Below are 23,125 nucleotides of genomic sequence, written 5' to 3' on the forward strand. Positions count from 1 at the left end.
CCAGGAAGCAGGGTCTCCTCTTTATGCTCGGGAACAGAGGTCGAGGCCCCGCTACTCCCCGGGGGTGGGGTAGGGGGGAGCTCTGATGCTGGATGGGGCGGAGAGCCTCGGGGGACGGGCCGCGCCACAAAGATTCGCCTCTCCGGAGTCAACAGCTCGGCCTCGGGGGCCACGTGTCGCCCAGGGGCCCGGGGCTCCAGCTTCCAGGTGCTAGGCAGCTGAAGCCTGGCAACCAGATCCGGGGAGCCCAGCTGGGTGGGGAGGCCGGGCTGGGAACTGGGCCAGAGGAACCTCGTCCCGGGCCTCAGGCTGCGCCCACATTCCTCTCTCCACCGCGGCCCTGCAGCCCAGATGGAGCCCAGCCCAGCCCTGGGGTGGCCGCCACCCCCAGCCCTCAAGAGACCACACTCTAGGCAGGCAGCTGATTTTTTATTGGCGCTACTTCCCAGTCATCTGGGAAACTAGTCTGGTCCAGCCAGCTACCCTTTCTCCCAACGTGCTTTGGGGGAATGGCATGGGGTGAGGGGCAACCTTCAGCAGGGATGTCCTCTGCTGTATACCGCAGCCCATGCACTCCCCCAGGGGAAGGGAGGCACTCAGAGATTGTGTAAACCCCTGCCTCAGGATATAAGCGTGGGGGCGGGTGGTAGCAGTCCCGGGACCTCCCTGCCCCAGGCAATGCAGGGGCTAGGCCTCTGGAATGGCCAGAACAGGCAGGCCCCAGCTTGCCTTACTCCAAAGCACTGAGCTGCTCTCCCAGTAGACACCAGCGACTTATTTTCTAACTGGGCTGGGGGAAGGGGCAGCGTCTAGGTGGAGCCAAAGCTACCTCCAGCCTTTTTCTGCAGAGGCTCTGGAGACCTCCCTGCTTCCAAAAGTTACATCTGGCCTCCAACTCTAGCCAGGCTGAACCCTGGGGACGTTGACTAAAGATAAGAAGGTGGGGAGGGGAAAGAGGGATGTTGGGGGAATAGGGTGGGTTGAGTTTTACATATCCAGGGCCAAAGGCAGAGCAGGGGCTTTACTGGTTCTTATACCCCATTGATGATACAAGCCAGGGGGCTGGTCATGCCTGAGGCACCTGCACTTTTCAAGAACATTTACAGGAGAAGCAGTATCAGGGTCGTCCAGAGGTGTATCCAGGTGCCTCAAGGGGGGACTGGCTCATCTGTGACTGCTGGAGAGCACAAAAGAGAAATCCCTGCAGCCTCCCAGAGGGCGATGCCTCCAGCAAGCCTCAGCTACTTCCACTCTCACTCCCACACTGGGCCCTGGACTCTGGACCCTGCCAGGCCAGAAATAGAGGTTCAAACTAAACTGGACTTGAGGGTTGGAGGAGAAAGAACACATTTGGGCCCTGGGGAGGAGCGGAGGCAGCCCTTCAGGCACGAGAAGCACCTACCCTTGCCCACCCCAGGGGCTCACTTTTGCCCAGCAGCTTCTGCTTTCATTTATCTGGGGGCTGAAAATGCTTTTAATAATTTGGGCTGTGACCACTGGGGATGGGAATGTGGGCAGGGGCCAGCTGGGTTAACCCTTGTGTGGGTGAGGGTGAAGTTATAACTCACGGCGGATAGCCAGGAGAGTGTTTCCATGGCAACAGGACACAGAAGTCACTGTGTAGGGGTGTGTCTCATCCAGCTGCACTGGCCTAGGGAGTCCAGCATCCTCATCCCTCCTTCCCAGTCGACCTCGGGCCCCTTTGCCCCAAGAGTACACTTCACTTTCTGCCAAAGAGAATCCCAAGGAGAGAAATGGAAGAAAGACATACCTTAGCAAGCAGCTAGCTTCCTAGATTGCCATACTGGCGCCAACATGGGGTTGCTGAGTTCAGTAGCCCTGAGCATAACCCCCCATTGCCCCTGGGTCTGCCCACACCTCTACCTGCCCCCACAGTGCCCACTAATCACCTGCCCCAATGGCCACAGTGAAGGCATCCCCACAGGCCACCATTGCTATCTTGATTCCCTGGAGGCCTTGGACTTGACAAGGTACCCGGCTGACCCGGCGAGCGATGGTACCCAACTGCCCATGCTGATTGCTGCCAAATGTGTAGCAGTCACCAGAGGCTGTGGGGGAGGAGAGAGGAAAGGAAGGAAAGGGTGCCTCAACAGAGGGCCCAAGGAAGCCAGGGGAGTCCACCTTTGGCCTCCTGTGCCCAGGTCCTACTTACCAGTTACAGCAGCTGAATGAGCAGTGCCCAGGTCCACGCTCAGCAGGGGCTCCCGGTCCAGGGGTGCAGAACCTAGTGGTGTGAAGCTCAGGGCCTCCTCCACCTGCTGGTGTGGGGCAGGCTCCTCCCCTAGGGAGAGATGGTCCAGGCCCAGCTTGTTGAACCTGAGGGCAGAGCCAGAAGCCAAGTCCAGCTGACACAGTTTATATAGACTGTCCTCCCCCCACCTATCTGGGCAGGAGCTGGTGCACCAGGGGACATATCTTACACTGGGTTGAACCCAGAGAACACTCAAGCCCCCCTCAGTTCTAATCCCTGGTGGGAGGTAGGCAATGACAGACGGAGCACTGGCAGCTAAGGTGGGGGAGAGGGCGGGCTAGTCACTGTAGTGCACCTAGTTCACATACCTGTTGCTCCCACACGCCAGGGCTTGGCCGGGCACAGTGAGGATCATGGAGGAGTCAATGCCACATACAACCCGCTGGGCTTCCTGTCCTGGGGGCATGGGTACCTGCTGGGGGCAGCTGTGGGACTCCCTGGTGCCCAGTCCCAGCCGGCCTACAAGGAGAAACCGGCACTGGGCTAGTTTGAGCTTTAGGGTTAGTGATACTAGGATAAGGAGGACCCACAGTGCAGCATGAGTGAAGGCTGTTCCTGACTGAAATGCCCATCCTTGGCCCCTCCGCGGGTCAAAATTCTACTCCTCTTTTAAGGCCCTGTTCAGGTGCCACGTCTGTCTTCTCCAGGTAGAGTCCCTTGCCATTCCTTGTGTTCCCACACCTCTGGACCTTGGGTGAGCCCTGATGCTGTCTGTCCTCTATCACGTTGGAGATGTGTCATCCTTCCCCCATCTAGACTGAGTCCTCCAGGAGGACAGGGACCCCATCTAAGTCATCCCTAGTTTCAATGCCCAGCCTGATGCCTGACCCAGCGAGGGGCACAACATATATTGCTGGATGAATGAAATCTCTCTCATTACATCATGACCACCCGAAGGAATCGACATCATGTTCATCTTGTCTCAGCACCCAGCACAAGGTGGGCACATAGTGGGTGTGCAATAAAGGTTTGTCGAGTGAATAAATGAATCAGAGACAAAAGGAGGAGGAGAAAACAGGCCATAGGGTAGAAGATGGCTATGAAGAGGAACAAATCATGGCTGGGGGGTTCCAGAGGCTAGAACAGAGTGAAATCTTACCACCATCTCCGCGGCCCCAGGCAAATAGTTCTCGCTCAGTGGACAAGGCCAGCACATGAGACGCCCCACAGGCCACCTGCACCATCTCATAGCCCAGCAGGGCCTCCACAATGGTGGGCTAGAGAGAGGGGAAGCAAGGGCAGACTGGGCAAGGGGTATGGACTAGCCACCTGGCCTCAGCATCCTCTGTAGGGATGAAGTGGGAGGCTGCAAATTCTCATGAGGTGGCTGTCTCTTTAACTCCCCCCCACACATATTGCAACCACTGGGGAAGCCTGGTCTTTCTGTACTTCCCCAGATGCTGCCCAGAACAGGTGCAGCCTGGGAGCTACAGGGACCTGTGGCTGCTGGGGATTCCCCTGCCCCCAACCTGGGTGTCAGCTCTCAAATGTGGGCTGCTTGCCATCTCCCCACTTCCTCCTCCCCAATGTACACTCAAAACCCACCTGGCTGATATCATTGAGGCTGCCATGGCCTAGGCACCCATTGCTGCCACTGCCAAAGGTCATGATGATGCCTCGGTCTGGGAAGGGGAGCAGTGAGGAAAGGGAAAGGAAAGAGGTTAGGCTGTTTTTCCAGACAGACCAGTGCAACGTTGGATCGGAGGAGCAAGAAAAAGTTAGTTGGAGGCTAGGGCTGGAAGAATTGGATGGGGGTGGGGGAAAGGACTGGGGTCTTTCTTCCCAAGTGTGTGACTTTGGACAAGTGACAGCCTCTGAGCCTTAGTTTCTAGATCTGTCAAATGGGGATGATATAGCTGCCTTGTCAGGCCTACTGTGAAGGTAAAGGAGATCGGGTAAGTAAAGCACTCCCTGGAAGGTAAAAGCATTATTAAGTGAGCAGTTAGCAAATGATAGGCAAGGAAGGGAATTGCTCTGGGGGGGTCTTCTTATAGCTGAGTCCCCACAGGGTAGTCCCCTGACCGGCTCACCAGTCAGGCAGGCCGTGAAGAGGTCCCCACAGGCCACGTGCTTGATAGTCACACCCGACTGGCCCTCCAGGAAACGGGAGACGAACTGGGGCTGCTGCTGCTCCACCGCCCCAGGGAGGAGGGCGCCCCCTCCAGCGCCTAGGGGCGGGGCCTGCGAGGGGACAGGGGAGGGCGTGGGCGGCGCCTGAGTGCTCAGCTCCTGACCCACGCCCCCCTCCATTCAGGCCCACCTGCCGCCTGCTCACCTCCCAAAGTATAAGGCGCCCGGAGCGCGTGACGCCAGCCTTCTGCGTGCGCCCCGCTGCCACCTGGACCACCTCTGTGTTGAGCATTGGCAGCCGCAGCGGCACACTGAGCCCGCCACCCCACGCGTACACCGATGACAGCGGCGGCGGAATGGCCGGCCGGGCAGGTCCCCGGGGGACACCTGCGGGGACAACTCATCAGGCCTATTAAATTGGTGGGATGGACTTCCCTGGTGGTCCAGTGGATAAGACTCCACGCTCCCAACGCAGGGGGGCCGGGTTCGATCTCTGGTCAGGGAACTAGATCCCGCACGCGTGCCGCAACTAAAAATCCCCACGTGCCGCAACAAAGATCCCCATATGCCGCAACTAAGACCGCGCACAGCCTAAATTAATTAATTAATTAATTTAAAAAAATAATAAATTGGTGGGAATACCATGGTGTCCGTCGGAACCCCTGCGGTCGTCCCGACTTACCTCTGCAACGGCCACTGGTGGTCCTGCCCCCTGTGCTGCCGGGGGCCATGGGTGGCCCGGTGGCCAGGGGCTTCTCTGCCCTGCAGGACAGATGGGGGCCTCAGGACAAGGACCCTCCCTGGCATCCCCACACCCAGAAATGGTGGACTTGCCGAGAATGCCCCTCTCTGCCCCAGGTCTACTGTGCTCCCCCGGGGTGCCCCACTGCTGCCCAGGGCCCCCTCCCTGCACCGGCCTCCGCATGCGGACGCTGCCCAGGTCGGTGTGGAGGTTGAGGAGCGCCCGGATGCAGAGGGGCTGCGCCATGATGTGGCTGAGCGGGGGCCGCTGTGCAGGCTCCAGGCTGAGCAGACTCAGAACCAGCTGGCGCAGCTCAGGGCTGTACCGGTCAGAGATGGGCGCAAAGGTGCCGCTCATGATCTTCAGCACCAGCGCCGGCAGGTTCTGTGAAGGCACCACGTGTGGGGTTGGCCAGAACCTCAGGCCAGGCTCTTAAACTGCAGCACCCCCAGCTCCAGCCCCAGCCCCTAGCCTGGTGGGGTGGTCACAGCCCTGCACTCAGAAGCCATCGGTCTGGTGAGGGGGCTCCCAGGATGATAGGGGAGCCAAACCCTGCTTTCAAGAACCTCTGATAGGAGAGCTGCAGCCATGTCAGCTGGCTGCATGTTGGGAAAACTCACGTCTTGCCCTTAGGAGGGTCCCTAATCTGATGGGAGAGCCCTACCCTCAGGAGCCCTCAGTTTAATGGGGGGACCCAAGCCCTACCCTAAGGGACCCATAGTCTTAGGGAAGCCACAGCCCTGGCCTGGGGTAATCCACCAGTCTGATGAGAGAGACATAAGTGAGCCACAAGAGAAGAAACACAGAAGTGGTTGGAGCCAAGGACTTCAGGAGATAGAGGTAGGGATTTCCCAGTTGTCCCCCTGGGGGGGACTTACTCACCGCAGCCTCAAAGGCCCTCTTGAGGCTGGCCAGCTCATATAGGACACAGCCCAGGGCCCAGATGTCACTCTTCTGGTTGTAGGGCTTGCCCTCACACAGTTCAGGGGAAATGTAGCATGGAGTACCCACCACCTGCAGGAGGGAAGCTGATATTACAGCCCCGGGGTGGGAGGACCAAGGCTCTGCCCAAAAGCCCACTTAGAGACAGCTTCTCCCCAAAGTAGGCAAAAGTGCTTCCTCCTGCAGGACCATCCAGCCAGGGACTAAGGGGCCAAGGTCTTGGGGGTGTGGGGCTGGGGACAGGGGTGCAAAGTAGACCTTGGCCCTCAAAACCTCCAGCACCCTTGAGGTCCCCTCCATGCCCAGGCACCGTGTAGGCCTTGCTCTTGCTGCTAAGGATCTTGGAGATGCCGAAGTCACCAATCTTGACGACCATGCGGTGTTTGTCTAGAAGGATGTTTTGGGTCTTGAGGTCCCGGTGCAGGATGAGGTGGGTGTGCACATGATGCAGCGCCAGCAGGATCTGCACAAAGAAGTGCAGGATGGTCTCCTCCTCCAGCAGGGAATTACAGCGCTTCTGGATGAACTCAGCCAGGGTGCCACCTGCAGCCGCAAGGAACTAGTCAAGATCCAGGCTTCTCCATGCTTGAGATTTTCCTTTTATGAAACTAAAGACCCAGACAGGGCAAGGGCCTGCCAGTGTCACACAACTGGGGTCAGAACCCTATACCCCTGACCCTCAGCCAAGCCCATTCCAAGGAGGGAAGCTGGCTGATCTGTGCCTGCCTATCCCAGAGGTGAGAGGCCCTTGGAGCCAGGCCAGTGCATGGAGGCTGGCCCACCTGGTGCATATTCCATGGCGATCATGAGAGCCTTGTCCTCCAGGAAGTTCTCGTAGTACTCAATGACATTGGGGTGGTTGAGCAGCTTGAGGACCTGGCACTCATTCTGGGCTGCCTGCCTCTCTTCCTTGGTCATCTGCTCCACTGGGATCTGCTTGATGATCACCAGCTTCTGGTCAGCCTTGCGAAGGCACAGATGAACAATCCTGAGGACATGGAGTACAGGAGTGGGTACCAGCTGAGCTTCCAGCCACATATCAGGCAGGGCAGACCTGGTGACTGGGTGTTCCTTAGGACAAGGGAATTGGCACCTAGACTAAGAAGTCATCTAAGTTAGTGCACAGAACACTGAGTTTAGGAATAGGGAGAACCGACCACAAGCTGTCTGAGACCTTGGGTAAGTCGTTTAACTTATCTGGGACTCAGTTTCACCACAGGCACAATGACTGTGCCTAATAAAGTTAGTCTTGGTCTCTGTAAGTCTGCATAGACTCTGGAGTTAACTGCCTGGATCAAATCCTGGCTCTTCCTCTTACTAGTTATCTGGTCTTAAATTATGTGACATCAGGATCTGGAAAATAGGATCGATCTCACAAGGTTGTTGAGAGGATCAAATGAGAAAATGCATGGACTGCACTTAGCACAGCGCCTGGCACATCAAAAATACTCAGTGAGTAGGAGCCATTCATTTTATTATTTTCTGCCAATTCTGTAGTCAGCGTTCATAAAAGCAGGGTTTTGTTCTTTCTCCTTCACCACTATAGCCCCAGTGCATAGCCTAGTGCATACCCCAGCACTTAGTAGGAGCTCAATAAGTATCTGTTGAATGATGGACTATCTAAGTATCAACTGTATATCTCCAGCTCAGACCTCTCCTCTGAGCCTCAGACTTACATACTCAACTACCTGCTTTGCATCTCTACCTGAATGGCTGGCAAGCATCCTGAATTTTAACAAATACAAAACTCTTGATTCCTGCCCTTGAAACCTTTCCTTCCTCAGTTTCTTCCATCTCAGTAAATGACACCACCATCCCCCGGTTATTAAAGTCCCCCAGTTAGTAAAGTCAGACACCTGAAAATCATGCCAGAATCTTTCCTCTATCTCACACTAACATCAGTAAATCTTGTTTCTACTACCTCCAAAATACTGGGAACCCACCCATTTCTCTGTCTTCTGCTGTAACCCTTGGCCAAATTATCATTTCTTGCCTAAAATACTGCACTAGACTTCAAATGGTCCCTTTCACTCTTGTCACCCTCAAATCTAAATTCTACACAGCAGCCAGAGTGACATTTTAAAAGTGCAAATCATATCAAGACCATTCCTTTGCTTAAACCTCTTTTCCTTTACACTGCAAAAATTTCAACTTCTTTACCTCAGCCTACAAGGCCGTAATTTGGTTCCCACCCTCTGTGACAATCACATTTTATTCCACTGGTTACCTTGCCCACTACATTCCAACTACATTAGTCTTTTTCTCAGTTCTTTGAATACTCTGAATTCTTTCCCACGTGAGGACCTTAGCATAAGCTGTTTCCTCCGCCTGAGAAGCTCTGCCTTTTTCAGACTACATACTGGTCCTCATTCCTCAAGTCTTGGTTTGAAACTTCACCTCTCAGAGAAATTTTCCCTGACCATCCTAAATGAATACTCCCTGGTGTTGTACTCTATTCTCGCCGTTTGTTAATCACTGCTTTAACAATGTCCTGTTTATTGTATAATTTTCCGATCGTCTGTAAGCTCCAAGAGGGAAAGGAGCACGCCTGTTTGGTCTTAACTGTATACCCAGTATCGAAAGCCTGACGTGTATAGTTGCTGCTCAACATTTGTTGAATGAATGAGTCAGGATCAAAGAACAAACTCTGCGGGGGGCCGCAAAGGCTGGCCGGGGGCGTGACCTCCTTGGAGGCGGAGTTTCCCAACGAGGACTAGGACAGGAAGCCTGGGCAGGGCTTCCCGGATTAGGCGCTCACGCATCGGGGCGGGGCTAGACGGGGAGAGATTTTGCTGTCGGAGTTGGGGCTTATTTTCCCTCTCCCCGAGCAATTGCCTCCCCCAGAGCCCTGGCTCACCCGAAGGCACCTCTGCCCACCACTCGGATCCGCTCGTACTTCTCCATCTCATTTCTCAGAGTCACATTTCCGGAACCCCCAATCTCAGACACAGCGCGTGCGCGGGCCCGCCCTCTCTAGAACCACGCCCCCTGCGCTGCAAGATAATTGAGGGGGCGGAGCTAGTGGAGCTAGGTGTTGGTTCAGCCTCTCATTTGTCTCCGCTAATTTGCACCGTCCCTGCAGCCCGGATCCGCAGTCGCCCTCCCAGGGTGCAAGGAATGGGGCGATATGCCATTTCTTGGCACGCCCCGCAAAAGCCAGCACCATACCAGCTACTTCCTACACACGTGGCCGCATCCGGCCCTCGCAAAGCTTCCTTAGACCGGAGGGGTTCCCAGCGCAGGCCGAGTGAGGGTGGGAAGAAAGGACCGATCTCTCTCTGCCCCACTCTTTGGCCACTAGTGACGCTGTTTCCGAAGCAGAGGGCAGATTCTCATTGACACGCAAACGATAAACACTACCAAAACTGAACCGAGTCGGCGCTCTTGGTCTGTGGGGCAGGGTGCCGGATTAGTTTCGTGTTTGCCTAGGGAGGGACCGGGGAAACCCCGATCTGTGCAAGTTGATTCACCTAGGGAGGACGTGACGCGGTCTCCGGGCTGTCCCGACTAGTGAGCTAGTGAGTACTGCGCTCGTCAACACCCTCAACTCCCCAACGCACACATACAACGCTGCCACTGCCGCAGAGTAATCTGCCTTCAGTTCTCAACTAGAGAGAACCTCCTTGGGGGAAGATGGGAGGGAAGTGGACTACTACCTGAAAGCGTCGGGGAGAGGGGGAAAGACCCTTGTTCGGCTCATATGGGTTCAAGGCTTCTGCCCAGAGGTAGGGGGTCGGTTAGTACAATTGTCTAAGACCTTGACCAGAAGTGAGTTTAATTCCAGGTCGCTCCCTGGCGCTTTCTGCTCTTCACGAGTTCCATAAAAGCTCAGTTTAGGGAGCAGGAAGGATGGTGATTAGCTAAGGGATGGCATCCCTATTTCTGAGTGGGCGAGGAACGTGAGGAAAGGGGTGTTTATCTTCAGCTCCCACCCTGCCCCTTGAAAGGGTGCCCAAACCTACCCACATGGAATGACTGCTGGAAGGGCCCCTCATGAGGGCCCCTCAGTCTGGCTCAGGCCGCTGTGGCTGTCGGACAAAGCTGCCCTGTGAGCAAAGGGGAGAGCAGAGGGGAAGGCCGCTCAGCCGGAACACTCCGTGCTCTCACCTAGAAACCGATCGGGCCTTGGTTGACCAAGGAGTCCCAGAGGGGTTAATGTGTAACCTTGGAGCCATCAGGGGAGGCAGAACAAACACCCAAACCGCTTTGCGCCTCGGGTTTCTGGCTTTTCCTCCCTCTCGCAGCACCTCCACCACCTGCCCCCCCCCGCCCCCGCCCCCACTACTCCTTTCTCCTTTACCCCCGCCCCCGCCTCTCCGCCGCCCTTCAGTTTGCCTGGTTCCTTCGCCGGCGGGAGGGGATCCCGCGCCACGGTGAGGACAGGCTGACACCTAGTGGTCTCGAGCTGCAACTGCTCCAGGCCACTGGCCTGCAGAGTGAGAGTCACCCCAGCGGCCTGGGCAAATCGGCCGTCTTCCCCGCCCCAGCCTCCAGGGAGCAGGGAGAAGAGAGCTGGGACTGTCTGAGGGAGGACTGTGACTGCCGCGCGGCCCCAGGAACCCAAGAGCCGGATGGGAGGATGGGTGATGAGTTAGTCGACAGTTTCTAGGCACCGACTCGGTGCGGGACGAGGTGGAGGCAGGTAAACGTGTTCGTCTTGCGCTCGAAGAAGCTAATGATCCAGTGGAACAAGGTCCGGGCGGAGATCACAGTCCGAAGCGGGGCACCGGCTGGTCCCCAGAACCAGGGATTAAGGACGTGGGTTGTGACGGACCTCGCTTAGTTCTGCCCACAGAGGAGTTGAGGGCGGGGAGAGAGAGTTCTCTCAGTACCCGCCCAGGCAGGGGGAGCCGGGACCCCTGGGGGAAGTGGGGATGCGGGTTAACGAGGCCAAGCGAGCGAAGTGGGACTCCGTCGGCAGTCGGGAGCTGCCAGCGAGGGGTGGCTCGATGGCGGCGCCCCCAGGACAGCCCATTTTGCCCGAAGTCCGCGGGAGCCTGGAGGCGCCTGGGGAGGCCCCGGGAAATGGGGCTCGCGCCCTCCGCGCTGCAGAGGCGCCGGAGGGGCGGGGACAAGCGGGCGGGGCGGGGCGGGGGCGGGGGCAGAGGCCGGCGGGGAGGAAACTGGAGGAGCGAAGGGGCCTAGAGGTCTCCGCCGAAACCGTGTGTGTGAGGCCGGCGGCCGGCAGGAGAGGCGTCCGGGGTGGACTGGCCGGAGAGGGAGCCCCTTTCCCGAACGGCCGGAGGAGGCCACCTAGAGGGCGGACAGACAGAGGCAGGGAGGGCCAGCATGCCCCCAATGCTGTTCCCCGCCCTGCCGCTGCTCCTGGGCGCCACGCTGACCTTCCGGGCGCTCCGGCACGCGCTCTGTCGCCTGCCCCTGCCTGCGCACGTGCGCGCCGACCCCCTGCGCACCTGGCGCTGGCACAACCTTCTCGTCTCCTTCGCCCATTCCATTGTGTCAGGGATCTGGGCGCTGCTGTGGTGAGTGAAGGACTGGGGGAGTGAAGGTGGCTAGGGGATCCCGCATTACTCTTTCCATCACTCACCGGCGGGCTAAGGCCCAGGCAGTCTCACCCGATTCCCGGTTTAAAATGCTGTCCAATCAGGAGCGGCAGCAGCGCCAGGGGAGGGGGGGGTTCTCACCTGGGAAACAGGAGACACCTGGGTTTCAGCCGAGCCCCTCCTGGCTCCCCCGTCAGCCAATAGCGCCAGCCCAGACCCTCCGGGGACTGGCAAGGGTAATGGGGGTGGGGGGAGAGTTGTGGGTCCCTGGGGATACTGAGATGAGAGCCTGCCTTTTCCCTTCCCTTCCAGTATATGGCAGACCCCTGAGATGCTGGTGGACGTTGAGAGCGCATGGTCGCTTTCTGGCTATCTGCTTGTTTGCTTTTCCGCAGGTAGGTGTTCCCCAGGAAGCATTAAAAAGGGGGGACAGGGATAAGCTTCTTGTTCAGTACCATTTATGACCTCTTCCCCCAACCCTCCGCTAGGGTACTTCATCCACGACACGCTGGATATTGTGGTTAGCCATCAGGCACGAGCTTCTTGGGAATACCTCGTCCACCACGTCATGGTGAGAAGCAGGGGATGTGGTATAGGCCTGGTGCTAGCAGCCTAGTCTCAGCTGTCTTTCTGAACCTGGGAGGTAAAGACCATCTTTTCTTAACCCCATCCCCACCCTGTGTCCCACATCTCATGCTAGAATGCTGAGGGCTGGCAGTCTCTGGGCCCTTGCTTCACTATTTGAGGCCAGCAATCATGGCCTCGCCTTCTTAGACTGGAAACTCCACCCAGAGAGAGAATCTGTGGGCAGGGATCAAAATTTAATCTTTTTGAATCCACTGTAAACTATATTTCAGAAAGAAGCAAATAAGGGAAGATTTCCTACCCCTCACTCTGGTAGCCTTGTTATTTCCACCAACTTCCAGGAAAGCCATGACATCTGGGTTCCCTAACCCATTCTCTCCCTTGCCTTGTAGGCTATGGGTGCCTTCTTTTCAGGCATCTTTTGGAGCAGATTTGTTGGTGGGGGCGTCCTAACACTGCTGGTGGAGGTCAGCAACATCTTTCTCACAATACGCATGATGATGAAGATCAATAATGCCCAGGACCTCCTCCTCTATCGAGTCAACAAATACATTAACTTGTTTATGTACTTTCTTTTCCGCCTGGCCCCTCAGGCCTACCTCACCCATTTCTTCCTGGGTTACGCCGGCCAGAGGAACCTGGGAACCTTTCTGCTGGGCATCCTGCTTATGCTGGATGTCATGATCCTCATCTACTTTTCCCGCCTCCTCCGCTCTGACTTCTGCCCCCAAGGTGTCCCCAGCCAGCAACACAAAGACAAGTTCTTGATTGAGTGAAAAGCGCAGTTAGGGACTTGTGGCAAGAACAGCAAACACAGCCAAGAACACCCTCACACGGACTGAGAAGAGACTTAGCCCCTTGCCTGAGCTGTCCTCTGGGGCCAGCCACTCCACCTTTCAAACCTGCACCCACTATTGAAAACACTAATGAAAAAAGCACTCTTCTGAAGTCCTTGTCCTTCCTTGGGCAAGAGGTGAGGGAAGCAGACAGACCGGTTGGACATGGTAGATGGCTATGGGCACAAGGTGCTACCGGAAAGCCAGCCAACCCACACTGCCCTGAAATGGATGCTAATGAAAACTCTGGATATTGGTTTCATACAAAGCCTCTTCCAGAGATAAAGGAAGGGGTTCTTGCAAAGCTTCTTGCTTGGTCTCTTACCTCATGATGGAGGCCAAGTTGTAGTTGTCCTACGACAACCAACTCTAGTCTGGGTCACAAATATCTGTTACAGGTATGGTGAGGTGATAGGGCTGAGTGTTCCAACAGGTTAAGGAGACCAAGAGTCTTGCCCAAGCCCTGTTACTTAGGTGTGTATATACCACAGTATGGCCTCCCACCCAGAAATCAACATAAAGAAAAGAAGCATACATATAGTGAAAACTTTTATATTTAGAATTAGTCAGCTGGACTCAGTTTAGATGATCCCAATCTGAAAAACAAAAGGGAGCTTTGTTACTGGGAGTTGAAATGTGAATATTAAGAGGGAAATGTCAAAGTTAAAAAGCAAATTGAGGGCACATGGTGAGGGGTAGGGCCTATTAAAGAAGGGGCGCAGTCAGTCAGTTGAAACTAATCACCGAAGTCAGGGTTTGGTCACTACAGACACATCATTTGCACCCAGGAAGGGGGGGGTGTTAAGGAGTTTGTAGCAAAGGAAGCTTACTTTGTTGGCAACATCCAAAGCATCATAGTCAGGAGCCAGTCGAACATATGCCTTCTTCTCTCCATCAGGCCTAGGGTGGAGAAGGAAGCCTTAGTCCCTACTGCCCTCACTGCCCCCATGCCCTTCCTTCCTCCCCAGTCTTCTGGCGTATTGGTGGTTCCTTTGTTCATGTCATTTTTCCCCCCCCAAATAGTGATTTTACCATCATTTGCGCAGAGGGGGTCAGGGAAGCCACTAAGCCACAAATGAAGCCAATTCCATTTTATGGGAAACACCACAGGCATTCTGACAATAACTGTATCTTACTCTAGGGTCTGCTTCTGTCTAGAGGTAGGGATCAAGAAAATGAGCACCAACCCCTTAAGTCCTAGAGGCAGGACAGCTGATGTTTCCTCAGAAGTCCATACTCCATACAAGGGACTGCAATTACAGCAGGGGCTGCTCACTGGGAAGTCTACTTCTGATCCCAAAAGCAGCATCAAGGAATTTCATACCATTCAGGTTTCCTGGCTTCTGACAAGAGGCCCAGAGGCCCCGGGCTCCTCCCCATCCCACAGGACTCCACTCACCTGATCAGGGTGTTGACCTTAGCCACATCAATGTCATAGAGCTTCTTCACAGCCTGTTTAATTTGGTGCTTGTTGGCTTTGACATCCACAATGAACACCAGTGTGTTGTTGTCTTCTATTTTCTTCATGGCTGACTCGGTGGTGAGGGGGAACTTGATGATGGCATAGTGGTCAAGCCTGGGAGAGAGGCAAAATGGGGTCAACTGGCTTGGGCCCAGTAAAATAAAGAATGGGCCCTCTTTTGTAGCCCAAGTGCATCAGACAATGAGGTAGCAATCATTTGCGTCAGACTTTGGTCGCTGAACAGTGTCATCACATGCACCCTGAAACTTAGGGACCTGGAGCCTCAGCTTGGGGACATCTCAAGGGCTTTCACCCTTTAAGTGATTAAAGAATCATTTTTGAGTTCCAACCTTCTTCATTCTTTTACCTGACCTCAACATTTCTGAAGAGCAAATTTCTAGAAGAAATTTGAGACTTTAGAGGTTAGACAACTTAACCCAAGAGCATAAAGTTAAGACTATGGAATCTAGAAACTCAGGCTAGGGTTCCAAAGAATGTTGGCGCTTCACTATGAGGCTGAATCGACTGTTTTGCCCCCTTTGGTTGCTGAAAACTGGCTTACAAGCCATCAATTCTTGAAAGCAACTTTTTATTTACAGCTCAGGTTAAAGTTACAGTGGCCATCTAACACAGCTTTCCCCCTGAAATTTGGAGAAGGCTCTATTTGCCTGGGTACACCATCCTCTTTTGAAAGTAGAGATCAGATCTCAACCTCTCATCACACTAAATTCTAGGTCCAAATGGCAGTAAAAAGTCTGTCAAGTCCATTTCTCCGTGGACACAATCCACTCTCCTGCCTTTTTCTTAGGAAGCAGTGGGAGGACCCACTGGTGGTAACCACTACCATGGCTCTACTCTAAACTGTGCTCCCTAAGGTCAGTCGTTACCACTAGAGACACCGAAACACTCAAGTACCCTAACCTTTTCCACTCACTCCCCCAACCATTCCTTGACTGTAAACATTTGGGAAAGTGAATGAAAAGAAGTTGCCATACACTGCTACAGGTCTTCACTGTCCAATATAGATGAATGAATCTCATCAATCTAGAATCATCCCACATCCTCACCTTCGAGGACTATTCCCCACAGCAAAGATTTAAAAAAAGTGCAACGAGGAGCAACCTAAACCTGGAACCCCCAAACAAAGAACATCTAAGTCCCACTTTATACTCACAAGAAAGTAGACTGCATATGAAACAATGATTAACCTAACAATTCGCTAATCTTGACAGTGACTCTGGGTTGTTTTAAACAATTCCTGCTAATATGCTAAACACGCCTCCTTTCGTTCTTAAACAGGGCATTATTCTCCTCATACTTCCTTTAGAGAAGCACACTAGGTACCAACGTGGTTTTGAGAAGCCATGCTCTAGGTTTGGTAAATTTCCAAATTACCAATGGAGGATATCCAAACATCTTTTCAAGGGTACGGGGCAGTACTGACTTGTTTCTCCTAGGGGCGCTCTTCCGAGGATATTTGGGCTGCCTCCTGAGCCGCAGTGTTTTGGGCCGTCGGAAGGTGGGTGACGTCCGGATCTTCTTTTTTTTGTGGCTGTGTACGCCTTTCAACACTGCTTTCTTGGCCTTCAAAGCCTTTGCTTTGGCTTCGGCTTTCGGAGGGGCAGGGACTGAGAGAAGGAAAGAAAACGGGGGTGCGGGATTCAGAAATCAATCACTTCTGGCCTCAAGACCCATAGTGAGCGCCCGAGGCCACACGTGCATCAGTGGTTCCTTTGAAGACATCACAAGTCTCAGGAGTTTAAAATTTTTCCATCATATGCACGATTCTAGGGGGAACTTGGGATACGATGAGAAAGAAACTAGCAATGACCAAACGCTTGACACTTGATAAAAATGTGAACTAGTAATTTTATGTATAACATCGTCCAGCCATCGGCGGACAGTATATAGCCCCATTTAACATGGCGATAAAAGGGAAGATGAGAGTACCGATTCCTTACAGATCTAGAGACATGGAGCGCCCCAGAGCCGACTGTCTGGCTGTCCCCCGCAGGTGGTACCGACCAGGCTTGCCTCCCCAACACCCTTCACTGAAGCCCAGACCATGCGGCTGGGCCCACGCGCTCCTCAGCGTTGCCAAAACTCGAGGAGTGGCCCCACAGCAGACACCGCAAGGCCTGGCCCAGCCATCATCCTCTCAGTTCATTCACTTTGCGGGGACCCCAGGCCAGCCAGCTGTGTATCCCCAGCCCCGGCACACACCTTCCTTCTTCGCTTTCGGCGCCATCTTCGTGAAAAGGGCTTCCGAGACTTGTTCCCACGGGCTTATAGAGTAAAGTCTCACAGAAGACTCGCGATACTTTTTACTTAAAGCTGATTGGATACTCTGCAGCGCGGCGCCCCCCGGGAATGGTAGTTAGATTTTATTTCCTCGCGAGAGGGATTAAACTAGCACCACCCCTCCGTTTGTTAGACCCTAAAGCTTCATGGGGGTTGTAGTTTTTTGGAGACGCGTGTTTATTTTATGTGGCGGGTGGATGGTGTAGCCTGCGGCTGCACGGGACTGAGCGCTTCACATCTTGAGCAACTTTAGGGAGGAGGATTACAAGATTGCACTTCCACTGCAAACTGGAATTAATATACTGTAGTTAGATTGACTCAGGTAGAGTGAAGCAAAATCCTAGAACGTTAGAGCAGAATTTGGCCAGTCCAACTCCCTCAGACATCTGTGGAAATTGAGGTCGAGAGAGGGGACACGGCTTATTTATAACACGGTGATTAGGTGGCAGAAAAAGTCGAGTCAGGCGGAGGGGAAGAGCGAAGTGTCAGAAGAGGTAGGAGGTGGCCACATTGCCCCTATGACAGATTTCATGCGTCTTCCCGATAATACTGTTGAAGAGACTCTACCAATTATTCCAAATACCCAGCGATCAGATTTCTCCAGGATACGCTCGTTCTTCATGGGAATAATTTCATTCACAGTCCCCTCCCTTTAAGCAGTCTTCTCTTCCTTGCTCCAGTCATCTTTGCATCCCCAAATTCAGTTCCTGACACAGAGCAAGGTTTAGTAAACGCTCGGGTTTTCTTCTTTGAAGGACTGTGCTTACCCCATATCACATCGCCTTTCTGTCCTCCCCCTCCTCTCTTGGAATCACCTTTGAAGGTGAGATTTGTTGTGTGCTACTCCTTCTTCTAGCCTGCAGACTGCAAAAAAGAAAAGTCCTGGGGGAGTGGGGGTGGATTTCAATGGGGTCTGAGCGAAGAACGCCCATACCAAAGGAGAGTCCCCCTGTCCCAGAGCGGTGACTTCTCCAAAGGGAGGAATTCTGGGTCCCCTAGCCCTCCTTTATCCTCCACCAAGGGAGGCAGCTTGGTCTTCGGCGCCCCAGGCCCCCAATCTAACAAGGCAGCCTTGGAGGAAAACGCACCAGATTTCGGACCTCTCTCTCCTTGGTAGCACCTCGTTCCGACCCTGGCACCCCCTCTACGCTCCCCACCACCACCTCCCAGGGCAGAAGGGCGAGTGGGGGCAGACCCTATGAGTCACGTCCTGGGCCTGGAGTTGAGGAGGGAAGCACCGCCTCTCCTAGGGCCCCTTCTCTCCCCCTTTCCCCTCCCGCTGGTTCCTGGCGCAGCCAGATGCTGCGCAGCGATCACCGATTCCCCATCACCAATTCGACTGGGTAAGGGTCCCCATGGAGGCTCCGCCCGGCACAGGAGGTGCAGGGGAGAGAGACCTGGGGGATCCCGATCTGGGAAGGTTCCAACCAGGGTGAGGGCGGGCCCGCAGCCGGGTGAGGCGTCTGCAGGGGGAGCCTGACCTGGGGCAGCGCTGGCGGGAGGAGGGGAGGGGGAGGCTGGGGCGGACTGCGAGGCCTGGAGCTGCCGGGAGAGGGGCGGGGGGCGGCCCTTTTCCAGGAATTTCCGGGGATCAAGTTACAGCGCTTGCGAAGGGAGAGCCGAGTGGGACGCGAGGCCCTGCAGCGCACTGGGCCCCTCGCCCCCTCCTCCAGCAGTCCACCGGCTGTGCTGTGCCGTCCCTGCCCACACTGACCCCGTGTGGCGGGGCCGCTCCGCGCCCCCGGGCTTCTCTGTTATGGTAGGGTCGCCTCAACCCCGAGTTGTCGTCGGGTCTTCACGGCCTCGAGTTATTGTAGGAACTATCCGGCCCCGGGTTATTGTAGGGTCTGCGCGGGCTCGGGTCCCCCCAGACGGGACTCCACGCCCCAACTTGGCGGCCGAGGGGTCTCCTCGTCCCCGAGTCGTCCTGGGGACGCCCCGGGCCCGGGTGATTGTGGGTTCGCCCCGGCCCCGGGTGATTGTCTCATCCCCGTGGCCCGCGGTGGTTGTAGCGTCCCCGAGGCCACGGGCTCCCGTAGGCTCCCCGTGGCCCCGAGTTATAGTCGGGACCCCTCGGTCGCGGGTGATTGTCGGGTCGCCACGGGCCCGGGTCGCTGGGGCGGATCAGGCCTCCGCGCCTTCTCAGGGCGCCCCGCAAGGCCGCAGGCAAGATGAACATTCTGGCGCCGGTGCGCAGGGACCGCGTCCTGACGGAGCTGCCCCAGGTAGGCGCCAGGGCCACGTCGGGCTTCTGGCTGCGGTGGGTGTGGGCGGGGAGGAGGCGGCACCAGACCAGTTACAGGCTTGGGCCCAGCCCTGCCGCCCAGCTAGGCCTGCTGCTTCTGGGTGGTCCCCTCCCCATCCCCCGCCGCGGGCTGCTTGGTTGCGGGAAGAGGGCCAGGAATGGGTGAGTCCCGTTCTCTTCCATCCCTCTCAGTGCCTGAGGAAGGAGGCCGCTTTGCACGTGCACAAAGGCTTCCACCCCCGCGTCACCTGCGCCTGCCAGGAGCACCGGACAGGCACCGTGGGGTGAGTTAGAGACACCCGGAACGAAGAAAGGAAGTCCCAGGAAACCTGTAGTCAAAGCAAGGGTACAGAGCCAACAACTGGAGGCTCCATTTCAGCTTTTACCAGCTATATGGTTGTTCCCCCTTTTCATGCCCCTGTGTGCTCCCGTTTCTTCCAGCTAGGTTGTGGCGAGTCCTAAGAGATGGGGTGAGGTAGGAAGGTGGCAGTTTAATTCCTGACACAGAGAAGGTGTCCAACATGAGGGTGTGGTCACCAGCTCAGCTTCCCCCACACCATCTATTTGAGCTCCAGGGCAGGGAGCAGTCCTAGAGGGATGAGTCCTATTGTGGGTAAAAAAAGGTAACACTCTTAACAGTTGCCACCAGTAATTGAGCATTTACTGTGTGCCCAAGCAGTGTGTTGTATACTATTATTGTCTTTTATTAAATGGAAAACACCGCCACTTTTAAGATGTATCCTGATTTCAGAGATGTTAGAATGTATGTTTGTGTGTGTGTGTATGTCTCAGAATATAGGACATTTATCTCATTTTAACCTTCACAACCACCCAATAAAATGTATGTTAAATCCCCACTTAACAAAGGTTGAAACTGAGGCTCAGAGAAGCTGAGAAACTTGTCCTAAGTCACACAGCTAGTAAGTGAGAGCCGGAATTCAAAATCATGTCTCTCTGATACTAAAACAAAAACACTCCTCCCCAGCATATTTGTCCAGGCCTGGTGTCTATGGTAACCTCAGCCTGGGTGCAGCTACCTTTGTGGACCTACTAGGGAGCATTGGGACTCCTCTGAGTGAAAGAGCCAGCGCTCACTTTTCCTGCCCACTCTTGTGTCCAGCAGATTTAAGATCTCCAAGGTCATTGTGGTGGGGGACCTGTCAGTGGGGAAGACTTGTCTCATTAATAGGTAAGAGGGTGCTGCAGCTGAGCTGGTTTGGGCTGGGCAGAGTGGGCCCAGGTCTAGCCAGGTGGGCTGGGCTCAGGACCAGAGCATCTGGTGCCCCCTCAGGTTCTGCAAAGACACCTTTGATAAGAACTACAAGGCCACCATCGGAGTGGACTTTGAGATGGAACGATTTGAGGTGTTGGGCGTCCCCTTCAGTCTGCAGCTGTGAGTTCTTCCTCCACTCCTTCCCGCCGTTCCTTCTCCCAGCACCTATCTCCCACCGCAGCCACCAGCACCACTCTGCCCCACACATACCTGTGTTCCCCCCTCCTTCCTCCCAGCTGGGACACCGCTGGACAGGAGAGGTTCAAATGCATTGCATCGACCTACTACCGAGGAGCTCAAGGTAAGGGCCACGGTTAAGTGAGGTAGGTGGGAGCACCTGGCCTCTAGTCTAGGGCTGGAGGGATTGTGGAAATGAACCAGTAGTGTCTTCCCCAACAATCTGCATATGTTTTCTCCCACTCTTCCAGCCATCATCATCGTTTTCAACCTGAATGATGTGGCCTCCCTGGAACATACCAAGTACGTGGGCATGCTGAACTATAATGGGGGCTCTGGGAAGAGAAGGTTCAGAAAAGAGGGGGGTCAGGAGCATGGAAGGGAAGGAGAAGAATGCATATCCTTCTGGGCATGTAAGTGTCAGCGGGGGGAGCCTGTCTAGCTCCCTCATCCCTTGCTGTCCACTGTCTATGGCAGGCAGTGGCTAGCTGATGCACTCAAGGAGAATGACCCTTCCAGTGTGCTTCTCTTCCTCGTGGGTTCCAAGAAGGACCTGAGTGTGAGTGTGCCAGGCGGGGGAATTCCCACCTTGACAAGGGAAACCCCACCCCCAGCATCTGACTCTGACTTTCCCTCAGACTCCTGCTCAGTATACGCTAATGGAGAAAGATGCACTCAAGGTGGCCCAAGAGATGAAGGCCGAGTACTGGGCAGTCTCATCTCTCACTGGTGAGTCAGAGGCGTCCCGCCTTCTGCCGTGGCATTCCTGCCTACCTTGCCTCTCACTCCCACACCTCCAGCTGTGCTCATTGACCCCAGGCCTGGAACTGCCCCTGAGCACCCATCTGCTCCCCGTGTCAGGTGAAAATGTCCGGGAATTCTTCTTTCGTGTGACGGCACTGACCTTTGAGGCCAATGTGCTGGCTGAGCTGGAGAAATCGGGATCCCGGCGTATTGGGGATGTTGTCCGTGAGTGCCCGCCTGGATGAGGGTGGCAGAGGGCGCAGGGACCTTCCAATCCGTGCTTCACATGTTTCTCACCCTTCTTTAGGCATCAACAGTGATGACAGCAACCTCTACCTAACTTCCAGCAAGAAGAAGCCCATGTGTTGCCCATGACGGGTGAGGGTACTGTCCATAGACTGCCCAGCCCTGGGGCAGTGTGCCACATTTACTCCCCCAGAGCTCAACCCCTGGACATTTGCACTGACTGTTTTTCCAGACCAAAGAGCTGCCCCTTGGTGGCAGTATCCCCAGAGGTGTAGCTGGGACCATGCTAGTCACTTCCTGCTCCCAGGCACCGTGCCAAAAACTGGATGCCCCTCTCCTCCAGGGCTCTCCAGGTTGCCCAGTGGTAGGGAGGTGGGTGAGCCCTGCTGCTCTTACTCAGCCTGCTGGGCCCTCTGGGTTTGAGGATGCTTAATGGTCCCAACCTCACACTATGCCTTATGCATTAAAATATCTGTTATTAGCAGGTTAGGTGCTGGAGTCCTTTGTGGGGGATCAGGGATGTGGAATGGGCAGGGCTGTATGGTGATCTTGGGACTGGAGACTTCTGGGATTCTGGCCATTCCTGGCCTCTGGGCAGGCCTCAGGCAGGCTAGGAGCTCAGGGACCACGTTTGGGGGATGCACCGAACCCTCACTGGATGACATCTGAATAATTTTTGAGATCTTTGAGAGCCCTTTTCCTTTGGTCCCTTCCCCCTCAAATGTCTCCTGCTACTTCGTGCTTATACCCAAGTCCACCATTGGATAATATTTTTATTTTTTTTCACCTTCCTCCTGCCTGTCCTTTAAAAAATACTTCTCTGAGGGGAACACAGTGAGAAGTGAATGAGTTTTGGGTGCTTTTTGGGTTGACCAGAAGGCCCAGGAAGGTAGAGGCAGGGCTCTTACTCAGAAGATGTGCTATCTGACAACATCTAACTATATTAGTTAACAAAATTATCAGTAGCATATTCTTATATTTTAACACAATTAAAAAACTAAATTGGATTAAAAATAAGACATACGGGGACTTCCCTGGTGGTCCAGTGGTAAAGAATCTACCTTACAATGCAGGGGACGTGGGTTCGATCCCTGGTCAGGGAACTAAGATCCCACATGCTGTGGGGCAACTAAGCCTGCATGCCACAACTACTGGGCTCACGCACCTCAGCTAGAGCCCGCGTGCCACAAACTACCGAGCACACATGCCCTGGAGCCTGAGAGCCACAACTAGAGAAAAACCCGCACACCACAACCAGAGAGAAGCCCGTGTGCCAGAACAAAAGATCCTGCACGCCTCAACGAAGATCCCGCATGCTGCAACTAAGACCCAACGCAGCCAAAAAAAAAAAAAAAAAAAAAAAGGCATATACTTTTCCCTCTTCAAAAAAAAAAAAGACGTGCTCCAAGTCAGGAGGATCTGCATTTGAATCCTTGCTGTCCATCCTGGGACACTCAGACAAATCACTTAACCTCTGTGACTTAGTTTCCTCATCTCTATTATTATTTTGGGGGGGCATGCCATGCGTCTTACGGGATCTCAGTTCCCTGACCAGGGATTGAACCTGGGCGATGGCAGTGAAAGCCCAGAATCCTAACCACCAGGCCACCAGGGAACTCCCAGTTATTTCATGGATGAAATAAGATAAAGCACTAACATACATAGGAAGAGCTCAAAAACCTTAACTATTATAATAACAATTTCGGTGAAGAGTGACCAAGAACCT

The 23,125-nt window shown here is 54.7% G+C and overlaps 4 protein-coding genes and 4 non-coding genes across 12 annotated transcripts; 2 read left to right on the top strand and 6 right to left on the bottom strand.

The window, feature by feature from the left end:
- Positions 1 to 138: 138 nt before the first annotated feature.
- NEK8 (NIMA related kinase 8) lies at positions 139 to 11,741 on the bottom strand. 4 transcript variants are annotated; one of them, XM_057536724.1, is made up of 16 exons: positions 11,575 to 11,741; positions 9,989 to 10,072; positions 6,809 to 7,014; positions 6,337 to 6,569; positions 5,967 to 6,098; positions 5,260 to 5,468; positions 5,025 to 5,104; positions 4,548 to 4,729; positions 4,303 to 4,453; positions 3,818 to 3,894; positions 3,372 to 3,489; positions 2,581 to 2,731; positions 2,174 to 2,337; positions 1,911 to 2,069; positions 1,569 to 1,727; positions 139 to 1,177 (listed from the first exon to the last, which is right to left on the bottom strand). In XM_057536724.1, exons 3-16 carry the CDS (start codon positions 6,942 to 6,944, stop codon positions 1,149 to 1,151), a joined length of 1,980 nt encoding a protein of 659 aa, XP_057392707.1. In that variant the 5' UTR covers positions 6,945 to 7,014; positions 9,989 to 10,072; positions 11,575 to 11,741; the 3' UTR covers positions 139 to 1,148. The 4 variants fall into 4 exon arrangements, with proteins under 4 accessions (XP_057392707.1, XP_057392706.1, XP_007183934.2 ...); XM_057536723.1 differs by lacking the exon at positions 11,575 to 11,741 and adding an exon at positions 8,884 to 9,019 and having other exon boundaries at positions 139 to 1,174; positions 9,989 to 10,327; XM_007183872.2 differs by lacking the exon at positions 11,575 to 11,741 and adding an exon at positions 8,884 to 9,019 and having other exon boundaries at positions 9,989 to 10,320.
- Positions 11,102 to 14,512, top strand: TLCD1 (TLC domain containing 1). The gene is made up of 4 exons (XM_007183871.3): positions 11,102 to 11,509; positions 11,843 to 11,925; positions 12,019 to 12,101; positions 12,508 to 14,512. Exons 1-4 carry the CDS (start codon positions 11,316 to 11,318, stop codon positions 12,889 to 12,891), a joined length of 744 nt encoding a protein of 247 aa, XP_007183933.1. The 5' UTR covers positions 11,102 to 11,315; the 3' UTR covers positions 12,892 to 14,512.
- On the bottom strand, positions 13,488 to 16,775 carry RPL23A (ribosomal protein L23a). The gene is made up of 5 exons (XM_057536732.1): positions 16,637 to 16,775; positions 15,858 to 16,041; positions 14,351 to 14,527; positions 13,782 to 13,851; positions 13,488 to 13,547 (listed from the first exon to the last, which is right to left on the bottom strand). Exons 1-5 carry the CDS (start codon positions 16,659 to 16,661, stop codon positions 13,533 to 13,535), a joined length of 471 nt encoding a protein of 156 aa, XP_057392715.1. The 5' UTR covers positions 16,662 to 16,775; the 3' UTR covers positions 13,488 to 13,532.
- LOC114238137 (small nucleolar RNA Z17) lies at positions 13,667 to 13,736 on the bottom strand. The gene has a single exon (XR_003623554.1). It is a non-coding gene; the product is annotated as a small nucleolar RNA Z17 (small nucleolar RNA).
- Positions 13,927 to 13,995, bottom strand: LOC114238135 (small nucleolar RNA SNORD42). Its single transcript, XR_003623552.1, has one exon. It is a non-coding gene; the product is annotated as a small nucleolar RNA SNORD42 (small nucleolar RNA).
- On the bottom strand, positions 14,602 to 14,673 carry LOC114238136 (small nucleolar RNA Z17). Its single transcript, XR_003623553.1, has one exon. It is a non-coding gene; the product is annotated as a small nucleolar RNA Z17 (small nucleolar RNA).
- Positions 16,130 to 16,196, bottom strand: LOC114238134 (small nucleolar RNA SNORD42). The gene has a single exon (XR_003623551.1). It is a non-coding gene; the product is annotated as a small nucleolar RNA SNORD42 (small nucleolar RNA).
- Positions 16,776 to 17,905: 1,130 nt separating the features above from the next.
- RAB34 (RAB34, member RAS oncogene family) lies at positions 17,906 to 21,883 on the top strand. 2 transcript variants are annotated; one of them, XM_007183874.3, is made up of 11 exons: positions 17,906 to 18,057; positions 18,727 to 18,939; positions 19,152 to 19,243; positions 20,080 to 20,148; positions 20,251 to 20,352; positions 20,469 to 20,533; positions 20,661 to 20,712; positions 20,887 to 20,968; positions 21,048 to 21,138; positions 21,271 to 21,378; positions 21,461 to 21,883. In XM_007183874.3, the coding sequence occupies exons 2-11, from the start codon at positions 18,886 to 18,888 to the stop codon at positions 21,526 to 21,528; spliced, it is 783 nt and encodes a 260-aa protein (XP_007183936.1). In that variant the 5' UTR covers positions 17,906 to 18,057; positions 18,727 to 18,885; the 3' UTR covers positions 21,529 to 21,883. The 2 variants fall into 2 exon arrangements, with proteins under 2 accessions (XP_007183936.1, XP_007183937.1); XM_007183875.3 differs by having other exon boundaries at positions 20,083 to 20,148.
- Positions 21,884 to 23,125: the final 1,242 nt, after the last annotated feature.

The sequence above is a fragment of the Balaenoptera acutorostrata genome, chromosome 20 (genome assembly GCF_949987535.1).
Source record: "Balaenoptera acutorostrata chromosome 20, mBalAcu1.1, whole genome shotgun sequence".
Taxonomy (NCBI): domain Eukaryota; kingdom Metazoa; phylum Chordata; class Mammalia; order Artiodactyla; family Balaenopteridae; genus Balaenoptera; species Balaenoptera acutorostrata.